The sequence below is a fragment of the Lutjanus erythropterus genome, chromosome 16, assembly GCF_056507025.1.
Source record: "Lutjanus erythropterus isolate fLutEry1 chromosome 16, fLutEry1.hap2, whole genome shotgun sequence".
Taxonomy (NCBI): domain Eukaryota; kingdom Metazoa; phylum Chordata; class Actinopteri; order Lutjaniformes; family Lutjanidae; genus Lutjanus; species Lutjanus erythropterus.
Window position 1 is genome coordinate 11,093,598 of NC_139332.1, and position 22,739 is coordinate 11,116,336.

At 40.4% G+C, this 22,739-nt stretch overlaps 1 protein-coding gene across 1 annotated transcript; it reads right to left on the bottom strand.

The window, feature by feature from the left end:
• Positions 1–17,362: 17,362 nt before the first annotated feature.
• Positions 17,363–21,745, bottom strand: irx1b (iroquois homeobox 1b). The gene is made up of 5 exons (XM_084739414.1): positions 21,217–21,745; positions 20,117–20,362; positions 18,561–19,368; positions 18,311–18,371; positions 17,363–17,720 (listed from the first exon to the last, which is right to left on the bottom strand). The coding sequence occupies exons 1-5, from the start codon at positions 21,451–21,453 to the stop codon at positions 17,675–17,677; spliced, it is 1,398 nt and encodes a 465-aa protein (XP_084595540.1). The 5' UTR covers positions 21,454–21,745; the 3' UTR covers positions 17,363–17,674.
• Between the last annotated feature and the right edge of the window lie 994 nt (positions 21,746–22,739).

The following is a 22,739-nucleotide window of genomic DNA, read 5'->3' on the forward strand; positions in this document are numbered from 1 at the left end:
AAAGGAGGGAATAGGTTGATATTTGGGGAAATATGACCAAATTATTCTCATATGTGTTAGTTCAGTGAAGCTACAGCCAGCAGCTGGGTGGCTTAGCTTAGCTGGAATGACTGGAAACTCTTGCAGCTTCTCACACACCAAAGTTTTATCTACAACCTTCAGTGTCTCATACCCGTTGCGTCAGTCTCAGCCACTAACAGGTACCTTGCACGGCTGTATCAGTCGCCAAGGGGTAATGAGAAAACACTGGTATTTGATGAGTTGGGAATGAGAACAGACAGGAAAAGAAAAATGAAGATTTCTCAATTCATGGATGGGGTATGCTGCAATTCATATTAAGTTCACAAAACTGTAAGAACAGTGAAACTTCCCTTTATTCTGACTTGGGAGCATTAATGCATTATTCCAAGATGGTTAGCCCACTGCTAGCCTTGTAGTCGCACCATTTAAGTAGCTTAAATTAACTACTTTTGTGGTGTTGCGTACTTGGAGCAATTAATTTGCAAGAAAAATCAGATACAAACTTAAATGAAGTGATATAATAGTTCAATTTTTATTTAGATGTATCAGTTTGATGACGTTCTGTGTTTTTCCCACTTGGCCGCTCATAATTGACCAGGCATGGTGTCTCTGCTGATTGTCTGGCAACCTTAGAAACAGACACGTAAGAAAGTGGGGAATGTAAGTAGGGCCTACAAACATGGGTGTAGAATTTCACCCTTGTGTTGAAAATAGTGTGTAAAACGTGACAGATGTGAGATATACATTAAATAGGTAGGTAGTTGTATATATCAGGATATGACACCTCTGGCCAATCAGGGAGGGTTGTTCTTTCACTTTAAAGGAGGCAGACTGAACAGACACTCATCAAGACAGCATGATTATTTACCTGACTGGCCATAGGATTAATAACTCAAAAGTAATAGCTCTAAAGCAAATTAGGTAGGTTGATTTTGTTACGTTTGGACCAAGTCAGGCTAGCTCTTTCCTCCTGTTTCTAGTCTTCGTGCTAAGCTAAGCTAATCAGCTGCTGGTTGTAGCTTCATATAGATATGAAAGTGGTATCGATCTTCTCATCTAACTCGTGACAAGAAAGCCGGTAAAACTATTTCCCAAAATGTCAAACTATCTTGTCAACATCCTCTTTGTAAAACTGACAACAACAAAAGATAAAGTTATCCAGATAGTATCTCTGTGCTGTGGGATCTTTATTAAAACAGCTAACCTAAGGTGCTCTGAAGCGAAGTGAAACAATATGAGGAGAAAAGTCGTTTCCATGCAAGACTACCTCTGCTTGCAGTGTTCCACCATCAGACAAATGAACACGGGGGTAACACGAGGTAACTCTTCCACCTTTTATCAGCTTCTGTTCTATGAGAAAAAGGAGGGATATTCAGAGAGAAAGAAGAGGACAGAGGAGGACAAGCAATAAATGGATCATGAGGAAAGAAAATAGCCCTTTTCTTTTCACCACAAGACACGGCCCACAGCGGCCGCTTCTTGTTAAGCACAATGGCACCGACCGAGTACAAGCGCAAACCAGGCTCGATCTGATCCACAAACAAGGCTGCCAACACCGAATACCTGTCTGACCACCGAGCAGCAGCCATGCTATCTGCTGCTCCTCTGCTCCTGTCTAATAAGAGCCTCATGGAAGATCTTGGAGCTGCTGAACTCTGAGTGGGATACTATAAATGCCCTGGTCTTCCTCATCAATGATGTAGGATACGGGAACAGAGACAAGCTAACCCTCTCAGCCGCTGTGCAGCATGTGTGTGTAAGTGTGTGTTTGTGTGTGTGCATGAAAGAAGTGGACGGAGACAGACAGTGGCAGAGAGGGAGACAGGCTTAGGCTACAGGCAGCTCTTAAGAGTGTGTACAGTTTGCGTTGAGCCCTGAGAGGCCAGCCGTATTCCTCCCTATCACTTCCACTTCATTACTCCGCGAGCGGACATACATTATTCAGCTGTTCAAGCCTCAGTCCACAGGGACCGATAGAGCCTTTAACAAACACTTTAACCCATCTTAACTCTCGCACTGATCCTCTGTCTCTTACCTTATGTGTTTATTTGTTCTTCATCTCTCTTGGTCTGTCTTGATTCTGTCCATTGATGATTCTATTTTTTTTCAAGTTTCTTTATCAGAGACTGTCTGCTATTATTTTTTCTCTTAATTAAATCTTATGTTTGTGTTGTAGCTTTACCTCGTCTGCTGTATAGTATGTGTATAAATACTTACAATCGCAAAATCAATCATTATTTCTTCTTTTAAACCCACAATAGGTGTATTTTTTGCCCACTTGGGGGCAGCAGAAACTAGTGAACGCATCATCTTTTAAGATGACATAGTGAACTTGTTTGACAAATGACAAACTTGTTTGCCAATTTATTTACACATCCAGCAATTACAACAATAACAATAACATTATCATTAATTTGGAGTTCTGTCAATGTAAAGTTAAGTCTGTTATCCTGAAAACATTCAGTTCAATGACTGCCTACCAGTCACTGAACCTACTGAGCGTACTCCATTAACTTATGGCTGAATTTAAACATTAACTCCTTCTTAAAGATTATTGATGATTTATTAGGATTGTAAACAGACACTTATTCATTCTGTAAACATTTGGCATTCATTTGAACTCTTACTGACATGAAAGGAAAAGGAGAACATGCTGATTGTGATGTTCTTGTCAGGGAAGACTTAGCATGTTTCCTTAATCTTCTACAACATGTCATATTATGATTTAGTACAGTAAATATATTACATTTTCTCTACATATTTCTTTTAAAAAAGTAATTTGACCATTTATCAGTAGTATTTAACAAAATTCTTGCAAATTGTTACCCTAATTTTTTAAAAGTTGAGCCAGTGAATTCTTTTTTTGCGCTCTCTTTTAGCTCTGTTTTGGTCTGCATCAGCTCCTGAGGGACACATCTGTCTGTGAAATGTTCCACCACTTTTTGATAAAAAATTATGCATTGTTATTGTAGAAATATAGATTATAGCTGCTTTAAATACATGAATACATTTTAAAAAGTATTTTCCACTGTATGCTGTTTTCTATTTCCGCACCACTACATTACAGTACTGATACAAAATATGATTAACAAATAAATTATGATGTATATTAGGTTAAGAGATTCTAAGACGTTATTGATCCCCAGGGGGGAATTAACAAGCTACCCAGGAGTATATAAAGTAATTAAAATTAGCTCCATCTTTCCCCTGACACATCACTAATTATAATCTAGTGCATTACTCTGAGATGGGCCAGTCTAATGACTAGTGTAAGACCACTTTAAATCAGAGGTTCTCAGTCTTTTCTCAGGCAAGGACCCTTAACAAGATATAACAAGATATGATGAAATACACCCACGACCCCCTCATATATGCCATGTATTCTTTTTTTTTTTACTTGTATTTGTCAAACTGTGTGAAAGTACAACATGAGACAGCTGTATTAGAAAGATATTGGACATGTTTTAAAAATATTTTTACCATGTCAACACAGAATACCCAGAACGTACATACAAATACACCGACAGAGTGTGTTTCAGTCTTAGTGCATATACAAAATGTGAATTCTGATTGTTAGATCACAACGTGATCTATAAACTAGTTTAGTTTTACAAATAAAAATGTTATTTATTGAAACATGAAGCCTTTCATGAACAAAAATAAATATATATTTTTTCATATTAGGATCATTTAAATGAATGAATCTGAAAACTTTTCTTGGACCCCTGGCAGAGTGCCTAGGACCCCTCAGGGTCCCTGGACCTTTATTTGAGAATCACAGCATTAAGTGTATTTTAACACTAATACTTTTGTACTTTAACTTAAGTAAACTTCTCAAAATAGGACTTTTACTTCTACTTTTCCTACAATGTGGTACATTTACTTAAGTAAAAGTACTGACCAAGTATTTATACCACTGTCTGTCAGTTCACAATTGTGTTTATGAGCAATTCTTATGAATTAGGAAAAGTTAGTAAGTATCAAGGTGATCAAACAATGTTATGTATGTTATATATGAAATTCTGATTAAGTCACTTTACTTAGTACTTTGAGTTATTTCTTTAGTTAAAAAGATCAAATAATAATGTGTATTTCTTCATCTTTCTTTATATTTCCTCACCCTACAAAGTGATTTATATAAAATTTTAAAATCCCAGAAAACCGGAAACATTTCACCTCAGATCATTGCACCAGTGCACACTTCAGATGTTTGGATTGGGGAATACCATAAAAAGAGAAGTCAGAGCTACATTTTACGCCAGTGTTTCACATGAGGACTGCAGTACCGCTGCTTAGACCTCAGCTGCCATCCTCTGGTGGTTTAAGGAACTGCAACCTTATTGTGGTGATGGTGTGTGTGTGTGTGTGTGTGTGTGTGTGTGTGTGTGTGTGTGTGTGTGTGTGTGTGTGTGTGGTGTTAGCCTGAGGGTAGCCAGCGATCTCAACTTGCAGTTGTTATTGACCGGGGTGAAAGGTCACCCACAGTTCTGTGGCCGACCAGAGACACTACAGCAGGTCTGCTTGTCTGCATGGATACACTTGGGTGTGGTTACAGATTTCATGTTACAACTAAGACGGGACCTCCCAGGACTTTTGGTCCCCAGCAGTGTCCAGCCCAACATCCAACCCAACCAAGACCCCTTAGTTTCAGTGTTTTTTGCTGCATCTTAATCACTGTATGATTGTTTGTCACATTCTTGCAGCATGCACATCAGACAACGCTTTAAAGTACATTAATACGACATAACAAGCTGTACTTTGTATGAAATTATTTAGCCTTAATTAGACCCTTATTAGAGCCTCAATAGACTTAATTAAAATATGATTAGGGACACATTCCAACAGAGCTATAGTGTAAACTTAAGTGTACTATTTCCACTGTTAGACCCTTAGTAGACTTTCTTAGAGGGTAATTAGGGACACATTACAACAAAACTTTTCTGTAAACTAATGTGAAATCACATATCTGCTGCTTGAGACACACCTTCTTTGGCTGGTCCTGTACAATCAGCAGAGTAGCTGAGAACAATGCTTACTTCACTGATAAAACCACATCGGCTTCAGTATTACAATAAGTCGATGCACAGACAAAATATTCTTATACTTCTAGAACTGTGGCCTTTGCTTAATTGGTAGATCTGGGTCATATAAAGTTTTTAAAGCAAATATGTGATTTTACTTTAGTTTACAGTACTGTGTGGTTGTAATGTGTCCTTAATTACCGTCTAAGAAAGTCTAAAAAGCGTCTAACAGTGGGAAAACAGTAGGTTATAATACAGGTCAGCTCTAATGTGTCCCAAATAACCCTCTAATACAGTCTAATAAGGGTTACCCTAATAAGGGTAGTTTTTGTCCAATTTGATACAACATTCAGCATTACAAAATTATTTCCTTCTTGTATCACAATTTAAAAAGAACCAAATGGTATAAAGCCAGACTGAGGATTCTGACTATTGTATCAGTCTTTATTTCTCTATTGATCATCTGTTTGTCACTTTCCCAGCATCTGATCTCCTGATTCCACATCCAGAGAGCCTCTCGCTGTGCGCCATGACTGATCACGTATCATCACACGCTCTTTCACAAAGTATTAATCCACGCCAAACGCTCAAAAACTCATGCTATGCGGTTGACAGAGAGTTGCATGTGATAGCAGTCGATTAAGTGCTTCTTTCTGGAGCGCTGACATTCCCCGGAGAGGAGCGGGGCAATAATTTCCTCAGATTGCCCCTGTGGGAACGAGGCTGCTGGTTTTCTGTGTCCACTCCAATCACATCACTAATGGAGAGGCGGGTAAGCATCTGTGACAGTGGGAAACCAGATCTCTGCTCCCCCAGTGTGTGTGTGTGTGTGTGTCTCTGTGTGTGTCCCGTGCAGATAAACAGTTGGCAGGTTTCCCCTTTCCCTGTGCACGTGCATGAACACACACACACACACACACACACACACACACACACACACACACATCTGAGGGGGGACGCAAGCTGGACAGGGTTAATATACTCCATTAAGCTCTATTACCCTAAACGACTTGGGCAGATGAATGAGGACTCACATTACTCTGCACCCGTGTGTGTGGTGTGTGTGCGTAGATTAGTAGTGTGTGTGTGTATGCACATGCACGCATCTCATGTGTAATTACACTGTGAAGATATGTGACCCACGAGTCATCTATCATTATCAACAGAGTGAGAGACAGCAGAGGGTGATTTTTTGCTCTCTGTGTTACTGTACAGTGTACACAGACAAAATCCTCGGCTTAGCCTTAGAATATTCATCTTTCATTATCTATTAAACCAAGTGCCACTCTCTTGGTGTTATAGATTTTCCAGTATGATGAGATATTTTCAACCTGTTTGCAATACAAATCAACTTCAAGAATTTTTTACAATGAATAAATCTTTTTTTCATTATTTTAGTGCAGCATTTTGTTTTCTTTCAAGATAGCAAAACTAATTTAAAAACAAATCTATTGTAATCTTGGTATCAGGTTCTGTACAGACAGATTTTTTTTTTATTAAATTCTGTTCAAAGGGCCTTTAATTGGCATGGAAAACAGACATTTACATTGCCAGAGGAAGTGTGAAATTAAAAAACGAAAGAAGTACATATACAGAAGAATTGTGATTTTGCTGTTAGAAAATAACAGTATGAGAGTATAACAGTAAAATAACAATATTTAGTTCAACTTTGGTGAACTTTGACTGGCGAACTTGTATCATGAACCAACTGCTAATATGTGTATGTCCTGCCCCTTAATAGTCGACTGAACCATTAGTGAGAATGAGTCTAAATCAGCCAAGCTTTTATTTATCTGTCAGTCAATGAAATACAGACCTTTTCTCTTATAAAACAGAATTTGCTATCAATATGGGGCAGTTAAGTAGAACCGGGGGAACGTTGGTGTTTCTTTACACTGCTAGAACAGGAGGTTTGAACCGCTGGGAGGAGGAGGTTTGTTCAGGCCTGGGATGAGGAGGGAAGGTGGGAAGAAGCAGTGCCAGAATGAACACCAGAACCAGAGCTGGTCGAGTAGGCAAAGGAACCAGCAGCACTGCTGTCACTGTGGTTAGCTAGTAAGCTCAGTCAGCTGTTCTCCTGGAGTGGGATACAGACTCCATGAAGCTGGTGGTGGTGCTAGACGAAAAGACAAGTTAATTCAGGAACCATGAATGTCAATCCATCCTATAGATATTTCACTCATAAGTGAAACTGTTGACTCGCTGGTATTGGTGGAGGAGAAGTCAGGAGATCACCAAAGTTATTGTAGGATTCATGAATATAAGACCGTGAATTTCTGCACAAAATTTCAAGTTAAACAACTATATTAATGTTTAGATATTTCAGTCTGGACCCATGCCTCTGCCAGTGGGGTCAGACCTTTGTATCCTGTTTCAGTACCAGTGTTGTAGTCAAGATCACCTAAAAGGAGACCAAGTCATGAGCAAGACCAGAGTGTATCGAGATCAAGATGAGACCGGGTGCTGACACATCTCGAGCTCTCTCACATTTATGTCGGAGCTGACTACATATACATACCACAGGCTACATAGCTTGCTATCCAGCTGTGGCCTGTCTCATCACTGTTTATTACAAGCATAAATCATAACTTACCTAAAACCACTTACACTTAGTTTACCATTCTCTCTGTTTCATTCAGGAGTGTGTCCAAACTTTTTTGACTTGGATGGACTTAGTAGGGCGCTAATTCATGCAGGGGTCGCATGGAGTACGTGTGTATGCATGCACACACACGAGCGCAAGTGCACACATATTAGAATAGCATTAAAAGTATTAATAACATTGATTTCAGTTTCTCATATATTCTTTAATTACTAACATTACAGTTTCTTACATTCATGTCTTTAACTTTTGTTGTCAAAGATAAAGCACAATTGAATGGTACTATTATATTCTTAGGCTTTTTTTGTTTTATTATTTATTATCTAATTTATTTGTCATATATTTACCTGTTTTCTGTATATACTTTGTAAAATGAAAGGAAATGCACATTTAAAAATGCTCATAAAACAGCTGTTTGAAACTAAGGTCCCACCTCATTCCTACTTACATAAGATAATGGGGGTGGCACTTGGGGTCACCAGTGCCCCCCCCCCACACACACACACACGCCAAATTTTATTACATTAGATTTAGGTGACATCTTTTCCCACACATACAGCCACAGTTTCTTCCGCTGACTCTAGAAGGTGGGTGGGAAGCGACAGCAGCCGGTAACGGTAACAAGAAACTCAAATTAGAAAAGAATCAAGTTATTGGTTGCATTTGAAGCAGTGAATTTTACATTAAGTCACAGTTATGATGTTAACAAATAAATCAGACAATGCACAGGCAAATTAGTGATATTCCAGCAGTTGTGGTTTTGAAATGAAATCCTACGTCTGAGACAGAGATAAGAGTATAAATGTGTATGATTCTAAGACGAGAAGTTCAAAAAGTGTTCTCAAGTACTACAACATTTTTCAACACGATGACAGCTTTTCCTAAATAAACTAAAATATTTTGTTTCATGATTGTAATGCAGTGGTCTGTGTCTTCTTTCTTTTTCTTCTTTAAAGTTACTGACACCCATCTCAGGAGTATTGAGACAAGTTGATTTAGATTCTTTGAACATATTCTTAAGAAAACAGGACTTTTAGGGCTTAATAACAGACAAAAGCAATGATAGAGACAGAGATATTCGGCAGTATATGTGTCACAGAAGTGATCATCAAAGCAAGAGCTAATTTTCTTCCTGAGGTGCAAATTATGACCGTACAAACCTACAACATGTCTATGATGAGCACACTCCCTGCAACATTTCCCACAAATTACAGAAATCGCCGAGATCACGTATGAATTCATTTTCGTGCAGCTTCTCCGCCCCGCTCCGACACACCAGCGTGTCTCAATGGATGCTGAACAAAGACGCAGCGAGTCCTCCGCCCCCTCGGGACTCTCACAGCAGTACACTAAGCTAAGTTGCTACACTATAAAAAACCAGTGGATAAACATTGTTTCAAAATGGCTGAAAGGAGCCAGCGATGCGGACACTCAACCACGAACCCTCCCTCCGTCCTAATCTGCTTCTTCCCTCAGATTATTGCTGTGAATGGGCAGACAACAACAGAGAAGACTTATCACTCCCACCCTTTCATAGCATTTGTTGTGTGTATTTTCCCTGTATATTAAATTTGTCTCTTCTAAAAGGCATTGACAATGTTTGCTATTTGTCTGTACGGTACTCGCAGCTGCAACTCGACAATAAACGGCGGCTAAGAAGCGAGCACTCGGTAAACTCGCTTGTTGAATTACCCATGAGTTTTGATACTTCGCTTTTGTGTAAACGCTTAATTCCACTAATCCCTATGGACGAACAGTGAATGGCGTAAATTCCCTATGATATCTCGTCTAGGCTAAACATTTGCTCACTTACGTATACATTGGGTACAGAAAATTATTCTTTTGACAACATTACAACAGATTTAACCCAGTGCCCCGCTTATCCTGCAATGACATGCATTAGCTTCATTGCGTTGGGAGGTACATTTCCATTTCAAATTACAGCCCAGCAGCTCGCAATGTGCGCAAACACACATTTTGTTGCAGCTTCGTTAGCAAAACTAATTAAAAAGGGTTGTTTTTTTTGATTGTTTTCCACATTTTAGGTGCGTAAAAATCCATTAAAAATTCAAGAAATATGAACTCGCATGTTCATTATTCCTTCTCACAGCCTTTAACTGTGTGTCAGGCCTTTTCTTCTCCGAGCCCCTCGGGGTCAAGCTCTGTAAAGCCTATTTGGCGATCAAACACTGTCCCTCCCTAACCCTCTTTTTCCTCCTTTCTCTCCACACACCTCTCTTGCCCTCTTTCTCTTCCCTTGGCCCTTTCTCTGCCTCATCGTCCCCCCCTCCCCACGTTTTTCTCCTCCCCTGCCCATGTCTCTTTCTGTCCGGCTGGCCCTCTCAGCGGGGCTATAGAGTCCTAACTTGTCTACATTTACCCCCTGCGTTGGCTGACCAATGGGGCCGTTGCACGGAGAGTCCCTCCTTTAGCGCCCCACCATTCTCCCCGAGTCAGCTCATGCTCTCTGTTTTCTCAACCTCTGACCCCAGGCCATGGCAACAGGGGCAGGAATGTCAGGAGTGATTGGCAGGATAAAGAGCGCAGCCCCTCTCTCCTGCACAAGCGGATTTGAGACACTTTCAGCAGCGAACAATGGCGGATTTGGGCTTGATTGGATCACTGATGAGCTGATGACTGTCAAAAGAGCACGTCGTCTTTACATAAGCCTGATTATCTCTGTGTGGCGGAGGAGCAGAGAGGAGTGGGAGGGGTAGCCACTGGCAGGGAGCTCACCCCCATGCAGAGTGCCTCGAAAGGGGATAGATCCGCACACGAGGGCCGGGCTACAGAACCAGGGCCTCTCTCATCCACTGGGGGCCTTTAACAAATCTATTCAGGCGACCGGGGGCTCTCATACATGTGGTCATAATCACAGGAGGATGGCTGAGGGTGGGAGTGTGAGGGGGGATGACACATGGAGGCAATCATTGTTCAATCCGCGACCGTCCCATCAAGACGGACAGAAAAGCAGAGAGAAAAAGAACGAGGGAAGGATATACACAACGAGTGAGGTGCTGACAGAAAAGAGCAGTGGGACAGGCAAATCAAAGACAAATCCCTTCCATAATCTACCTCTTTAATAGGGATTAGAACTCACCAAAGGGCCTATATGAGAATACCAAAGCACCAATGAAGACTCTATTCACACTGAGAGTTTGAGGGGCTGAGGCTACATCCACACTGCTACGTTTAAAATGAAAACGATCTCCGAATAGACGGGTGTTTTGGCACTGTTTCAGGAATAATTTACATCCATAGTAGCACACCTGAAAATGCATATTATATGACCATTCACGTATACTGGGCATACTCATGCAGGTGTAAACAGGAAGCAGCCAGATAACCAGGACCAGCAGCTAGCTAAATGAAAGACACATTTTTCTTGTTCAAATAATCTGATTGATTACGGCTAACATTACCAATACAACAAACTAGCTCGCAAAAAAAAAAGAGAGCATTTTACGATCTTAAATTAGAATCGCAATTTGAGAAATATGAGAAAATGGTCAAAATGTCATATTGATCTTAAATTGAGCTTAGAGAAATAGACAAAGGCAAGAGGGTGACTGAGCACACTAACAGCAGGCTAACCAAAGCTAGCAGCTAACATATAGCTACAATCTTAAAACTTAAAAACATCGTCCATCAAAATGAATCCATTATCTGCTTGCATACAGACCAACACATCCTCATACCTAAACGAGTGAGCAGGTTGATTGTCAGTTATTTCCTTTAGACATGCATTACCATTGGAGAGTACTGGCAGCAGCAGGCTTACTGGACCTTAACTACGTTACGCAAGTTATGTGACATAGCTCACTTGTTGTTTACGTTGTAAAACAGTTGCACGTTGATTAGATGCAGGAAAAGACTGTGGTTGGGTTAAAAATGACATCACTCACGCAAGTCTGTCCATAAAGAAAAGTTATGTTGTTGGTCAGTTGTTCATCTTTACCACAGAATGGATGAACGTTTCTTTTCTTAGTAAACCATCAGCAACATTAACTTTAGATAATGCTCACTAGCCTCGATTGACAGCAAAGTCTTGTATGTGGTGATCAAGGCACAGATTGAAAGGCAGATGAAGATCAGTTATGAGCTGGACATCCAGACATAAACTTTTAAAAGACAAACATTAAAACTAAAATTAAATGAAAGAGCATTAAAGCTGAAACTATCAAGCAGCAGCCAGCCTCATATTGTCTGTAAAAGTTGCGGTGTGATGAATAGAGTGTGGAAGTCATGCCCCATTGCCCCATGGGACCTTACTTTAGAAAAAATACAAACAGTAGTCTACAGCAGAGACAAATAATTTTTTGTTCCCATTTGAACTGTGCCATAAATTACACATATGATGTTTGTTAATTTAAACAGAATTTCAAGAAAGTTGGTTTGTGGTAGATATGTTATAGTTTGATTTTGTATAAAACCACTCAGTGAACTAAAAACACAAAGTCATTGTAGCTTCAGCTGCTAACATTAGATTTTGGACTGAGAAAGTTAAGATGTCACTTTCTCAATATGTATCTTCACAATCTGATACTTCATCAGTTTTACAACAAACATAGACTTTCTTGACTTGTAGAATCATTTTTACATTGACAAATATATGTAATTCATAGCAGAGTTCAAACAGGATAAAAATAATCATTTGTCTCCATTGACTGCAGTTCATATTTTTTCCAAAAATTAGGTCCCCTGGGAATGACACATTGTGATTTATAACACCCAATCAGGAAGTGCACGTGGGTGTTTACATCTTCGGCTCCCAAAGTGTTCCAGGTGTCTTAAAACACCTAGTAAGTGTGGACACTAGGTGGAAACGTAGCAAAATGTATGCATTTTTAAACAAAAATGTAGTAGTGTGAATGCTGCCTGGTAAGACTCTCAAAACTCAGCAGAGAGAGTGTTATTCAGACAGTTTTCCTCACTTACGGCTTTTTACAGTGTGTACCAGTTCTACTTTTTGAAAAGTTTTGGGGCAGCTTGGGTGACAAACAACCAACATGAAGCATAAACTTGAAACTCTGAAGAAGTTTCCGGCAGCACCCGCCAGAAAGAACACTAATCATATTTTGGATCTGCTCACTTTTTCCACTCCTTTCATAACAAAACATGTTGTGGGCACGCTGTGTAGCTGATTAAACGGCCATTTGATGTCATTTTCAGCCCCATCATGCTAAGCTCGCTGATATCCAAGTTTGAAAGAATAACATATTGTTTGGGTACTTGGAAGAACAGTAGCGTGATCTGGCTGGGATGAAGTGTAGAAAAAGTGAAGTGTGTATATGAGAACGAGCGGCTGATATTCTCCTCCGCCGTGCTGATGGCAGTCTGTCAGAGTTGGCAGAGGAAGTGAAAATGGCCTCAAGTGTCTGGCTTCCTTCCATGCTGTTCTCACATCAATGACAGCTCTCACTGCATCATCTCTCTCCCTCTCTCATTTGCTCTCTTTCGACTCCAGTTTGCTCTTTCTATCTCTTGTTTTCTGACTCTTTCTCTGTTTGTGAAAGGATGGATGGTTGGATGGATTTATGAATTAAGAAATGCAGACTTTTTGAGTGAGGTGAAGAAAATCTGCAGCACCTTAAACTCCACCAAAGTCACGACCATAGTTCCCCACAACTACAACTAAAACTACTGGTGTTAAAACAAAAATACCTCAGTAAATTTTTTCACAAAAACAACTCTATTATTAGTTACTTTTTAAGCATTGGTGTTTAATGCATTTATTTCCAATGGGTGTCAGGGGGTTTAGCAAATTGCTAAAAAAAAATAATTAAGAAACAAACTAAATTTATCATTATGTGAATTATTGTAAAATCTATTTTATAATAATATATAATATTGAAATTTTATGTGCCATGTCCATCTTTCTAAATGCCTACCAGTCAAAACATCAAACCATAAGATGTCGGTGTTGATCTGAACTGCTATGAAGCTGCTCTGATCTTGAAATTTAGTGCTAACTCCTAAAAATAGACATGTACACATACTGCGTATATAAGAATGGATAAAAACGCCCCAAATGCACTCTGAGCTTTTAGATCCTCTCAAATGAGATCTAAACTTCAGCAACATTGAGGCAAAAGCTCACAGAGGCTGAAAAAAACAGTTGATTTTGTTTTTCTTTTAAAGATAACTTGCAAAAAGGAGCCCTAGCCATGAGCTAATGTTATTTTGGGGGCCTCAGCTTGGAAATGTTATCAGTAGCAGGCACTGAATCAAAAGTGGTTTCTGTTTTTCCAGATTTCCAGTTTAAATCACTCCCGCGCTGTTCTGCTCAGTGGTCACGGTCACGTCTTCAAACCTGTCCCTGCTGCAAGTGTGTTTTGTTTTTTTTCGTTTGTTTGTTTGTTTGTTTTTTATTTTTTGTCCATATGTGATGGTTTTCATTGGGCTGTTTGTGATTGGATAGCCTTACTTGCTACAAAAATGCAGATCAACAGTTTGGATATCAATTCAAATATCGAATTAAAATAGATTACACAGTATAATACATATTTAAGTAAGAGTACAATTAAAGACTTGGAAAAAAAACTACCCTATGCCTGAAAAAAATCAGAAAAACTTAATTACAGTAACGTGAATAGTTGTGATTCTTTACTTACACCCCTGGTTTCAAGGAACAGTTACACATTTATGAAATACACTTATTTGTTTTGTTGCTGAGAGCTAGATGAGAAGACTGACAGCACTCTCATGTCTGTACACCAACCTAAATATGAAGCTACAGCAAACAGCAGTTTAGCTTAGCATAAAGCCTGGAAACAGTCCACTGAGCAAAGATACGTCCAAACGACGCATTTTGAATGTTTTGTCATTCATTTGAAAGACATCCAATGAGGAGCCAGAATGAAAGTTTGACAGGAAGGTGAGCCCTAATTTAGCACATAAAACTCCCTTACACATGCTGTCTTTACCCTGTGTAAAGAATACATCTGTTGCTGATACATTTTACATGTAATTTATTTGTTTAATTTCAAATTTAATTAATCTTATATCATTTTTCCGAATCTGGCTTGCATGTTCACATGTTCCAAAATATTCTAGCCAGACGTTCAAATTGAACTTCAAGTCCAAGAGGCGGTCATGGTCAGATGTCCAGATATTAAACCTGATTTGCAGGTCGTGAAGATGGACAGATATCGTCTTAGACCAACCGACATAATATAGACATGATCTGCAGGTCTGCTGGATAGGAAACAACAAGCCTGTTCTCACTAAAGTGTCAAAACGACTTTTTTGTGTGTAACTCTTGGCAAGAGTGAATTAGCATATTTCCTAAAACAAATCATTTAAGGTTGTAGGTACATAAACATGTGTCTGACTTGCAGCTCATGACCAGCACAAGGAAATATGTGCATTATATTTTCAGAAAAAGATATTACAGTAATATATCTTGAATTAGTTCGATACTCCAACCTTTGTTCCTAATAATTAAATAAGTCATAAATCACTTAGAAACAAGCAGCTTTAATGGTGAGTCAATAAATGAGCCCATTTGTAGCCTTTTTTATGTTTAGAGTTAGAAGAGAAGCACATTTTGTAAAATATTTTTTTCCACACATGTAATCACTGCATTTTAGGCCTTAATGATATTATTTTAATCCCCCACAAATTTTTCTGCCATGATAAGTGCAGATTTGTGCTAATTAACGTATATGTATATTAAAGCTAGCATGTAGCCTGACTGCAGTATATTTTGGTCATTTGAGTCAAACAAAGGTATGACTAGAATTAGTCATTAGCAGCATAAAATCACGGCTGTCCCGTGAACACCATGCATGTCCAGATCCTCAATGTTTTGTGGTGTTTTTTTTTCTAAATAATATATTTTTCAAATAATGCACAAGACTTTAGGATAATTTTCTCACCCCATAAAGCAACAGTTAATCCTTCAGTTTAACTACAAAAATCTAAATCAGTAAATTTGGAGATACATGGTTGTCATCATGCAGGGCCTACATGCAGACTTAGCGAGCTGGATAACACTTTGGGGTCGGTGTTTGTCAGTTGAAAAGACGAGCATGCACCTTAAATTTTCTTACAAATTTAACAACAGCTGGTAGGAATTTAAAAGTGGAGTTAAGTGCAGAGAAGTGTGCTGTGTTGCACCTCAGCGGGGATACACACACAGTGATTATTATTGTACTTGATGAAGTTCAATCCTGCTTTACTTTCTGTGAGAGTGAGGTGGCAGCATTGAGTTAATCTGCAGGTCCATGAACCTGATTGTTCTGATTGTATCAATGTGCATCATACCTGCAGCTCAAATCACCATTTGACAGAGTACTTTATACTGCTTTGTTTAGGCCAAAAAATGAAGTAAATAATAAAGTGCCCCTTCATTTCAGCTGCCAGCTGTTAAACTGATATAAAGTTATTAGATGACAGAAAGCAGCTATTCAGCACATGGCCACATTATCGCCACTTTGCAGACCATGTAACTTGACTCAGTCTGACCCAAATTAACCTAATCCTTACCATTTCTGCAATGTAATATAAATAATGAACATTTATAGATTTCAACAGTACGTCACCACCTGAAACTGAACAAACATTTTAGTCTGTATTTAACAGACTGTTGACTATCTTAATTGAACTAACAAAATTAAGAGTGAACCTAAAATTCGTGCTTAATATACAGCTTTCAGCGATTTGTAGTATAGTTTGCAGAACAAGTTTAAATTTGCGATCAAATCCAAATTCTGTACATGAACCTGAGGCTGTCCGGGCCCCTTCAGAGGCCAGGGGACCCAAATCATGTGGCATGCATGACCTGCTGCCAATCCAAGCATGTATATAGGAGCACAGCTTTGAGAAACACTCACTATTAACAGCTCTGAGACCCCCCACCATCCTCTCTCTCTCTCTCCCTACCCCGTCTTTGGGCCTGTGAACGTCAAGGATGGCTCAGAGTGACACACACACACACACACACACACACACACACACACACACACATACGCCCTCTCCATCTCCCATCCACCTCCCCCTGAGCTGCCGCCCCCATACTGGCTGCTGGCCTTTCCTGCCGTCTGATCCATATTTCAGAGGCGGCAGTGGTGGCACTGAGGGGGTATAATCCAACATTAAAGCAAGGAGGCCTGGGCTGAAAGCACAGGCGCAGGTTCATAAGGTCCTGGAAATCTTCAATTTCAATTTCCGCAGCGTTTGCAGTGGCTTCCAAGGCGCTGGCATAAAGTCTTCCGAGTTTTGGCGAGAGTGCACATTTCAATAAGGATGAGACTTTTCTTGCTAAAAAGGGCTGACACTGCACGGTTTCGCTGGCATGGAGAGTGTGAAATAAGCTAGACACAGTGACAAAGGGGTCAATTAAGAGGTGGAACACTGTGATCATCATTAACAAGTGGAAATCTATAATAGTTATACGTATACTCATGAATATATCATTCTTTTTTTAAAATACTGAATCCTCTGTGGCTTCATACTTCATTTCTGAGAAGGAGGAGAAATAAAAAGAGAATTTCTAATTATAATCTTGACATTAAATCTGATGTCTGTCCGATAAAATAATGATAAAAAATGAACTGTAATGAATTCATTGTAAAAATCCATCCAAAAAAGGAAGATAAACACTTGCTGACAATTAAAAGTTTAAAAGTCACCACCTGTTCCCCTGATTTTCTTGACATTTTTGACAAAACATGAAGAATTTCTAACGAGGTTCAGGGAAAAAACTCTCCAATAATAAATGACTATAATGACATTTATTTAGTTCCCAAAAAATATATTCTTTAAAGACAAATTCATATCCTGTATTTACAATTTCCAAGGGTTCCATTCACAACAGAAGAGGCGAAGAAGAAGAAAAAGAACAAAGGACATAAAGGAGAGATACGAGCAAATCTGTGACAAAAACAACCATCTCTTTTTGCATGTAGAAGCTAAACAGTAATACTATGACAGGTCGGCCCCGTCCAAAAAATATCCTTCATTAAACTGTTCTCCGTTAAATAAAATTATTCCTTTCTTTTTTCTTTCTTTCTTTTGCTTTGTCTTCTCATGATGTTGACAGAACTCGCTGTGGTGCTGTGCCATGGTGAGGTCTGAAGAAAGAAAAAGAAAAGGAAGGTCAGAGGTGAGATAAGTACAGCAATTTTCTTAAATATTGGAGGGAAAATATGTCTATATATTGTATTATTAAGTCTGTTGTATGAATACAAATATATTGTCCCAAAAAATCATAAATTATTAACCAGTTTTATATGTGTCTGGTGTTTAAAGACAATCAAAAACTGTTAAACTCCATTTATGCAAATTTAAAAACACTATAGCTAAATTGTTTTATGTCTTTTCACCCTCCACCACATTCCTGATGTTGCTATCAGCGTTTCCTTTGACATACATTAGCTGCATTCACTGAGGGGGCGTGAATAAACGGCGGCAGATTATTTAAATGACACAGGTGGCGATAACTCGGCGTTGTTGGGGGCCCCCGCAGGATATATTAGACCGCTGCTGCCTGACGAGGCGTTAAAGTGGGGGACTCAATCACATGATTTATGGGCTGCCCTCCCGCCCAGTCAGGTGTAACAGTGTTTACCTCCCGCTTTAAGGTTCATTTAGCAGAAGACGTGTGGAAAAGAAATTGAGGGTTGATAAATGTCATAAATTGATTTCAAATGCATGAGGTTACCTGTCAGTGATCAGCTGGAACGGGGACTTCAGGGAATCGGGCCTGTGGTCGCTCTCTTCGTCTACATAAAGGAAAAAGAAAGAGAAATAAATGACAATTTCTTGGATTGCATTATCTGAAATTTTTCACTTAAATTGTTCTTATGGATAATTAATTTCTTGGGTATTTGCTTGTTGGAATGTGCGTAAAATACACACACTGAGGCCTGCTCACTAAATAAATTAATTGTGCAGTCAAACGCAGTCCATACCATCTCTTTTTGGACTGAAGCTCCCCGACGACTCCACGTCACTGTCATCCTCCGTGCCCGAGGTTCCAGGGCCCGCAGCGGCCGGTCGTGCGTCATGACGCGCAACCGACACCGCGCCATGGAGAGGCAGGTGTCCGGCCGGCGCCCCTCCGAGGAGCGACCTCATGTTCAAAAGAGAGTTGGCGTTCAGAAAAGCCGCGTTGGCCCAGTTGTGCAGCTTGCCAATCTGGCACGTATATATCCCATGACCCGGGAGTAAGGCCGGATGGCCGGCGGAGGCCAAAGCCGGGTGGTGCGCATGGGCCGCGGGGGAAGGTTTGTGCGAGCTGTCGGGGGCCGTGGCGGTCTCAGCCAGAGACCAGATTTTGGGTTTGCTCTGCGGCGGTCTCTGGCACTCCTGTCTGCTGGGGGAATGATCCATTTTGACAACCGGCGATCTGTTGAGAGAAATAGCAGCGTCCACCCCTCTCAGGCCCTCCACTGAAAGTGTCCTGCTGCCGCTGTCCGAGCTCTTCGAGTCCGAGGCCTGCAGCTCTCTGGCGGCCAGCTCTGCCTGTCCCTCGGCCTCTCCCTTCCCGGAGCCTTGCTGCTCACCTGCCCGCTGCTCCCCTGCCTCGGGTCTCTCGATATCGACAGTTTCCAAATCGATCTCCTCCTCTTCGTCTTCGTCGTCGCTGCCGTTCTTGCCGTGCTCGTCCTCGTTGTCGCTGCTGAAGATGCGGCCGTCCCGGTCCTCGGCGCTGCGGCCCCACGTTACCTTGTTCTCCTTCTTCAGCCGTCTGCGGGCGTTCGCGAACCACGTCGACACCTGAAGAGAGGAAACAGATTTTTCACAGATTAATAAATCAGAATAAAATCACAGCTCCTTTGTCAATAGAAGGCTGCAAAGTGGAAATTATTAAATATGCAAAAACCCTCATTATTCCTCAGCCCGTTTAATTCCTTGTTATCATTAAACGAGCTTTGAAATCTGAAATATCTGGAGAGTTTTCTCTCTGGTGGTAAAAATTGGGACTTTATTCAAGTGTCAGTGACACATGTGGCGACTGGATTATCATATTAAGTCATGTAACAAATTCTTTAAAGCTGCTACAAGAGACTCTCAGAATTTGTTGATTTTTGAGGCACCTGTGGACAAAAGCAGTTGCCCATAACCACAAAATATAATGTCAATTATAAAATTTTCTCAAGATAAATCCCCTGCTTCTGCTAATGTACCACTCATTGTAACTTTGCCTGTGAAAATGCAGGCTCATGTCATCTGATTTCATGGAAAATCCGACCCAATGTCAGACATTAAGAAAAACTACAGAAAGAGACAATTTTTGCCGGGATGGTCTCGCTAACTTTGTATATCATATACAGGCATCAGTGATAAATTGAGACTGTTTCAGAAACAGTTAAAACTCTTTATAGTAGCTTTAATTAAGTGTTGCCCTCAGAGGAAGTGATAAGTGTGACATATCATTTGAAAAACAAGGACATTGTCTTTTTTTTTTTTGTAATCCTGGTGCCCACTAAAGTGTGCAGCTGGCCACAGCTGTAACGTCACCCACCTGTGTGAGTGTCATCCGGGTGATGATGGCGAGCATTATCTTCTCTCCTTTCGTTGGGTAGGGGTTCTTCTGGTGCTCCTGCAGCCAGGCCTTCAGGGTGCTGGTGGTCTCCCTGGTGGCCGTCTTGGCCCTCGACGGGTCCCCGTAAGGGTACTGGCCGTACGGGTAGAAGCCTTGGGCGGCGTGGACAGGTAGAGAGGCTGCCGGGTGGGAGCCCGGGCTGTCCTTCAGCTCATACTGGGAGCCCTGAAATGTCAATGGACAGGGAGAGAGAGGTGTGACAACTTGTTGAGCGACAAAGATTTCCTCGTCAAGTTCAGAGAATGCGTCAAAATCAGCATTTGAATTATTATTTGTGCAGAGAAGATGTTTTAAAAGGTTTCAAAATCTCGTCGATTTGATGGCAAAAATTTATCAGGAAATCAGGAATTAGACATCCTGAGTTAAGAAAATGGCCAGTAACAGTTATTTTAATTTAAAAGGCGGCTGCCTTTTTAAATTATATTTAAACATTTCTAATCTTCTTTGTATTTAACGAACCAGTGAAGCATGCGATTGATTTCTAAACGAATTCTAAACAATTTTAGGTTACATTATTAATTAGTTATATTATTAATTATTAACCATGTTTTTCTAACCAATAAATTATTTTTTTTTTCTAAAACATACTGGCTACTGCTATACAGTGGTTTACATCTAAATTACCAGTGCTTTTCCCTTAAAATGCCCCTTATTTACACACACTCACACAAATCTTTATTAACAATTGTTTAAGTTTAATTTTTATCCTTAGAGATGACGCATTTCTCTTATGTATTATGATTCAACATTTTCCCATATAGATTATGCATTTAAACACAAAATAGCATAATGAAACGTTCACTGACAATAGGCGCTTTGGACTCAATAAAAGTATTATTTATTAACTATTTTAAAGCTGTAAATGTGCCAAAAAAGTATGATCTGAATTAACATTTCATAATCACTTTATACTACTGGATAATGGCGCATTAGTTTGCAATAAACAAGAGCTCTGCCGCCCGATAGTCTATCATTAACACCTGAGCTACTTCATTCAGTGAACAAGTCTCAACTCTCACCATCTGGGATATGAGGGCGAGGTCTGTGGCTCCGCTGTACGGCAGAAAGGCACTGTAGTTGTGAGCCGCCCATGGGCTCCCGTACATCCCCAGCATGGAGCCGACAGCCGCGGCGGTGGCGGACGAGCTCACGCCGCCCTCGGTGCCTCCTTCCCGGGCTGAGGCCGGCCGCTCGCCCCCGTACACTTCATGGGAGGCACTGAGGAACTGGGGGTACCCCAGCTGAGGGAAAGACATGTCCGGAGAAACGCGTACAGTAAATCTCTCTCTCAAAGTCAGAGCCACACAACAGCAAGAGGAGGCAGGAGAAAAAAAAAAAGAGAAAGTAGGAATCCCCAGAAAGAAGAAAAAGAAGAAGAAGAGGATGAAGGGGGTGTCTAAATCACCAGAGTCCCCCCTTTTTAGAAACTGTCAAGCTTCTTCCACTTCCACCGAGCCGGAGTTGTAGCCTATCACAGCCGCAGTTTGGCACCTCGAGTGCGGAGTGATGATGCGTGTGTCTGGCCGCAGGAGCTTCTGGATGTGGAGCTGACTGACTGATTGGCAGCCTACTTAAGCACCAAGCTCCTCCTATGCCCGGGGCAGGCGATTAGTGCATTGGTTAGCCTAGGTCGTGTGTGTGTGTGTGTGTGTGTGTGTGTGTGTGTGTGTGTGTGTGTCTGTGTGATCTAATTTCTGCGGTCTTCACTGTGTCTATACAGAAAGGAAAACCTGTGAAGTGTGTGCAAGTGTGTATAGTTGTACAGTGTATAGTTGCCTTTTTATGGTCAGTGTGACTTTATTTAACAAATGCACCACCTCACTCTGTCCTCATAGGAACACGGTTTCTTATTGTTATACTATTAGAAATAGTTGGAAATAGTACAACAACAACAACAACAACAACAACAACAACAACATAATAATAATAATAATAATAATAATAATAATAATAATAATAATAATCTTCAAACAACTGTTGCCATTTTAATGTACTAACTCGTATATTTTAGGTGTCATTTGTCCTCAAGTTTTGACAGTTGATCCGCAGGGTATGCCGGGACATTCTGGCCAGCAGATGGACAGGGAGGCATCGATATGCTCGGCCAGATCCGAGAGGAATGTCGCGATTATCGACGGAAGTCAGCGGAGCATATTTTGAGAGCGAAGATAAAGGAGGCTGAGGGTAATGACAGAGATTGACGAGGATAAGAGATAGCAGAGATATGGAGCACACAGGAGCTGTGGAGTGGAAAATGACAGATGTTTTGTTGAGAAGAATGGACCACTGTACTCTGTTGGGCCCATAGGTAGAAAGTCACTGATAGATTTGGTAACAAAAAAGAGGATAAGGGTATAAATCTTTTTTTTTTTTTTTTTTTTTTTTTTTTTTTTTATGGGAAGGATACAGATTAAAGCCCAACCGATTCTTATTGATATGGTCGATCCTGATATCAATATTAGAGAGTAAAAAGACTACATCAATATATGAGCTGATATTCTTTATTTACACACACACACACACACACACACACACACACACA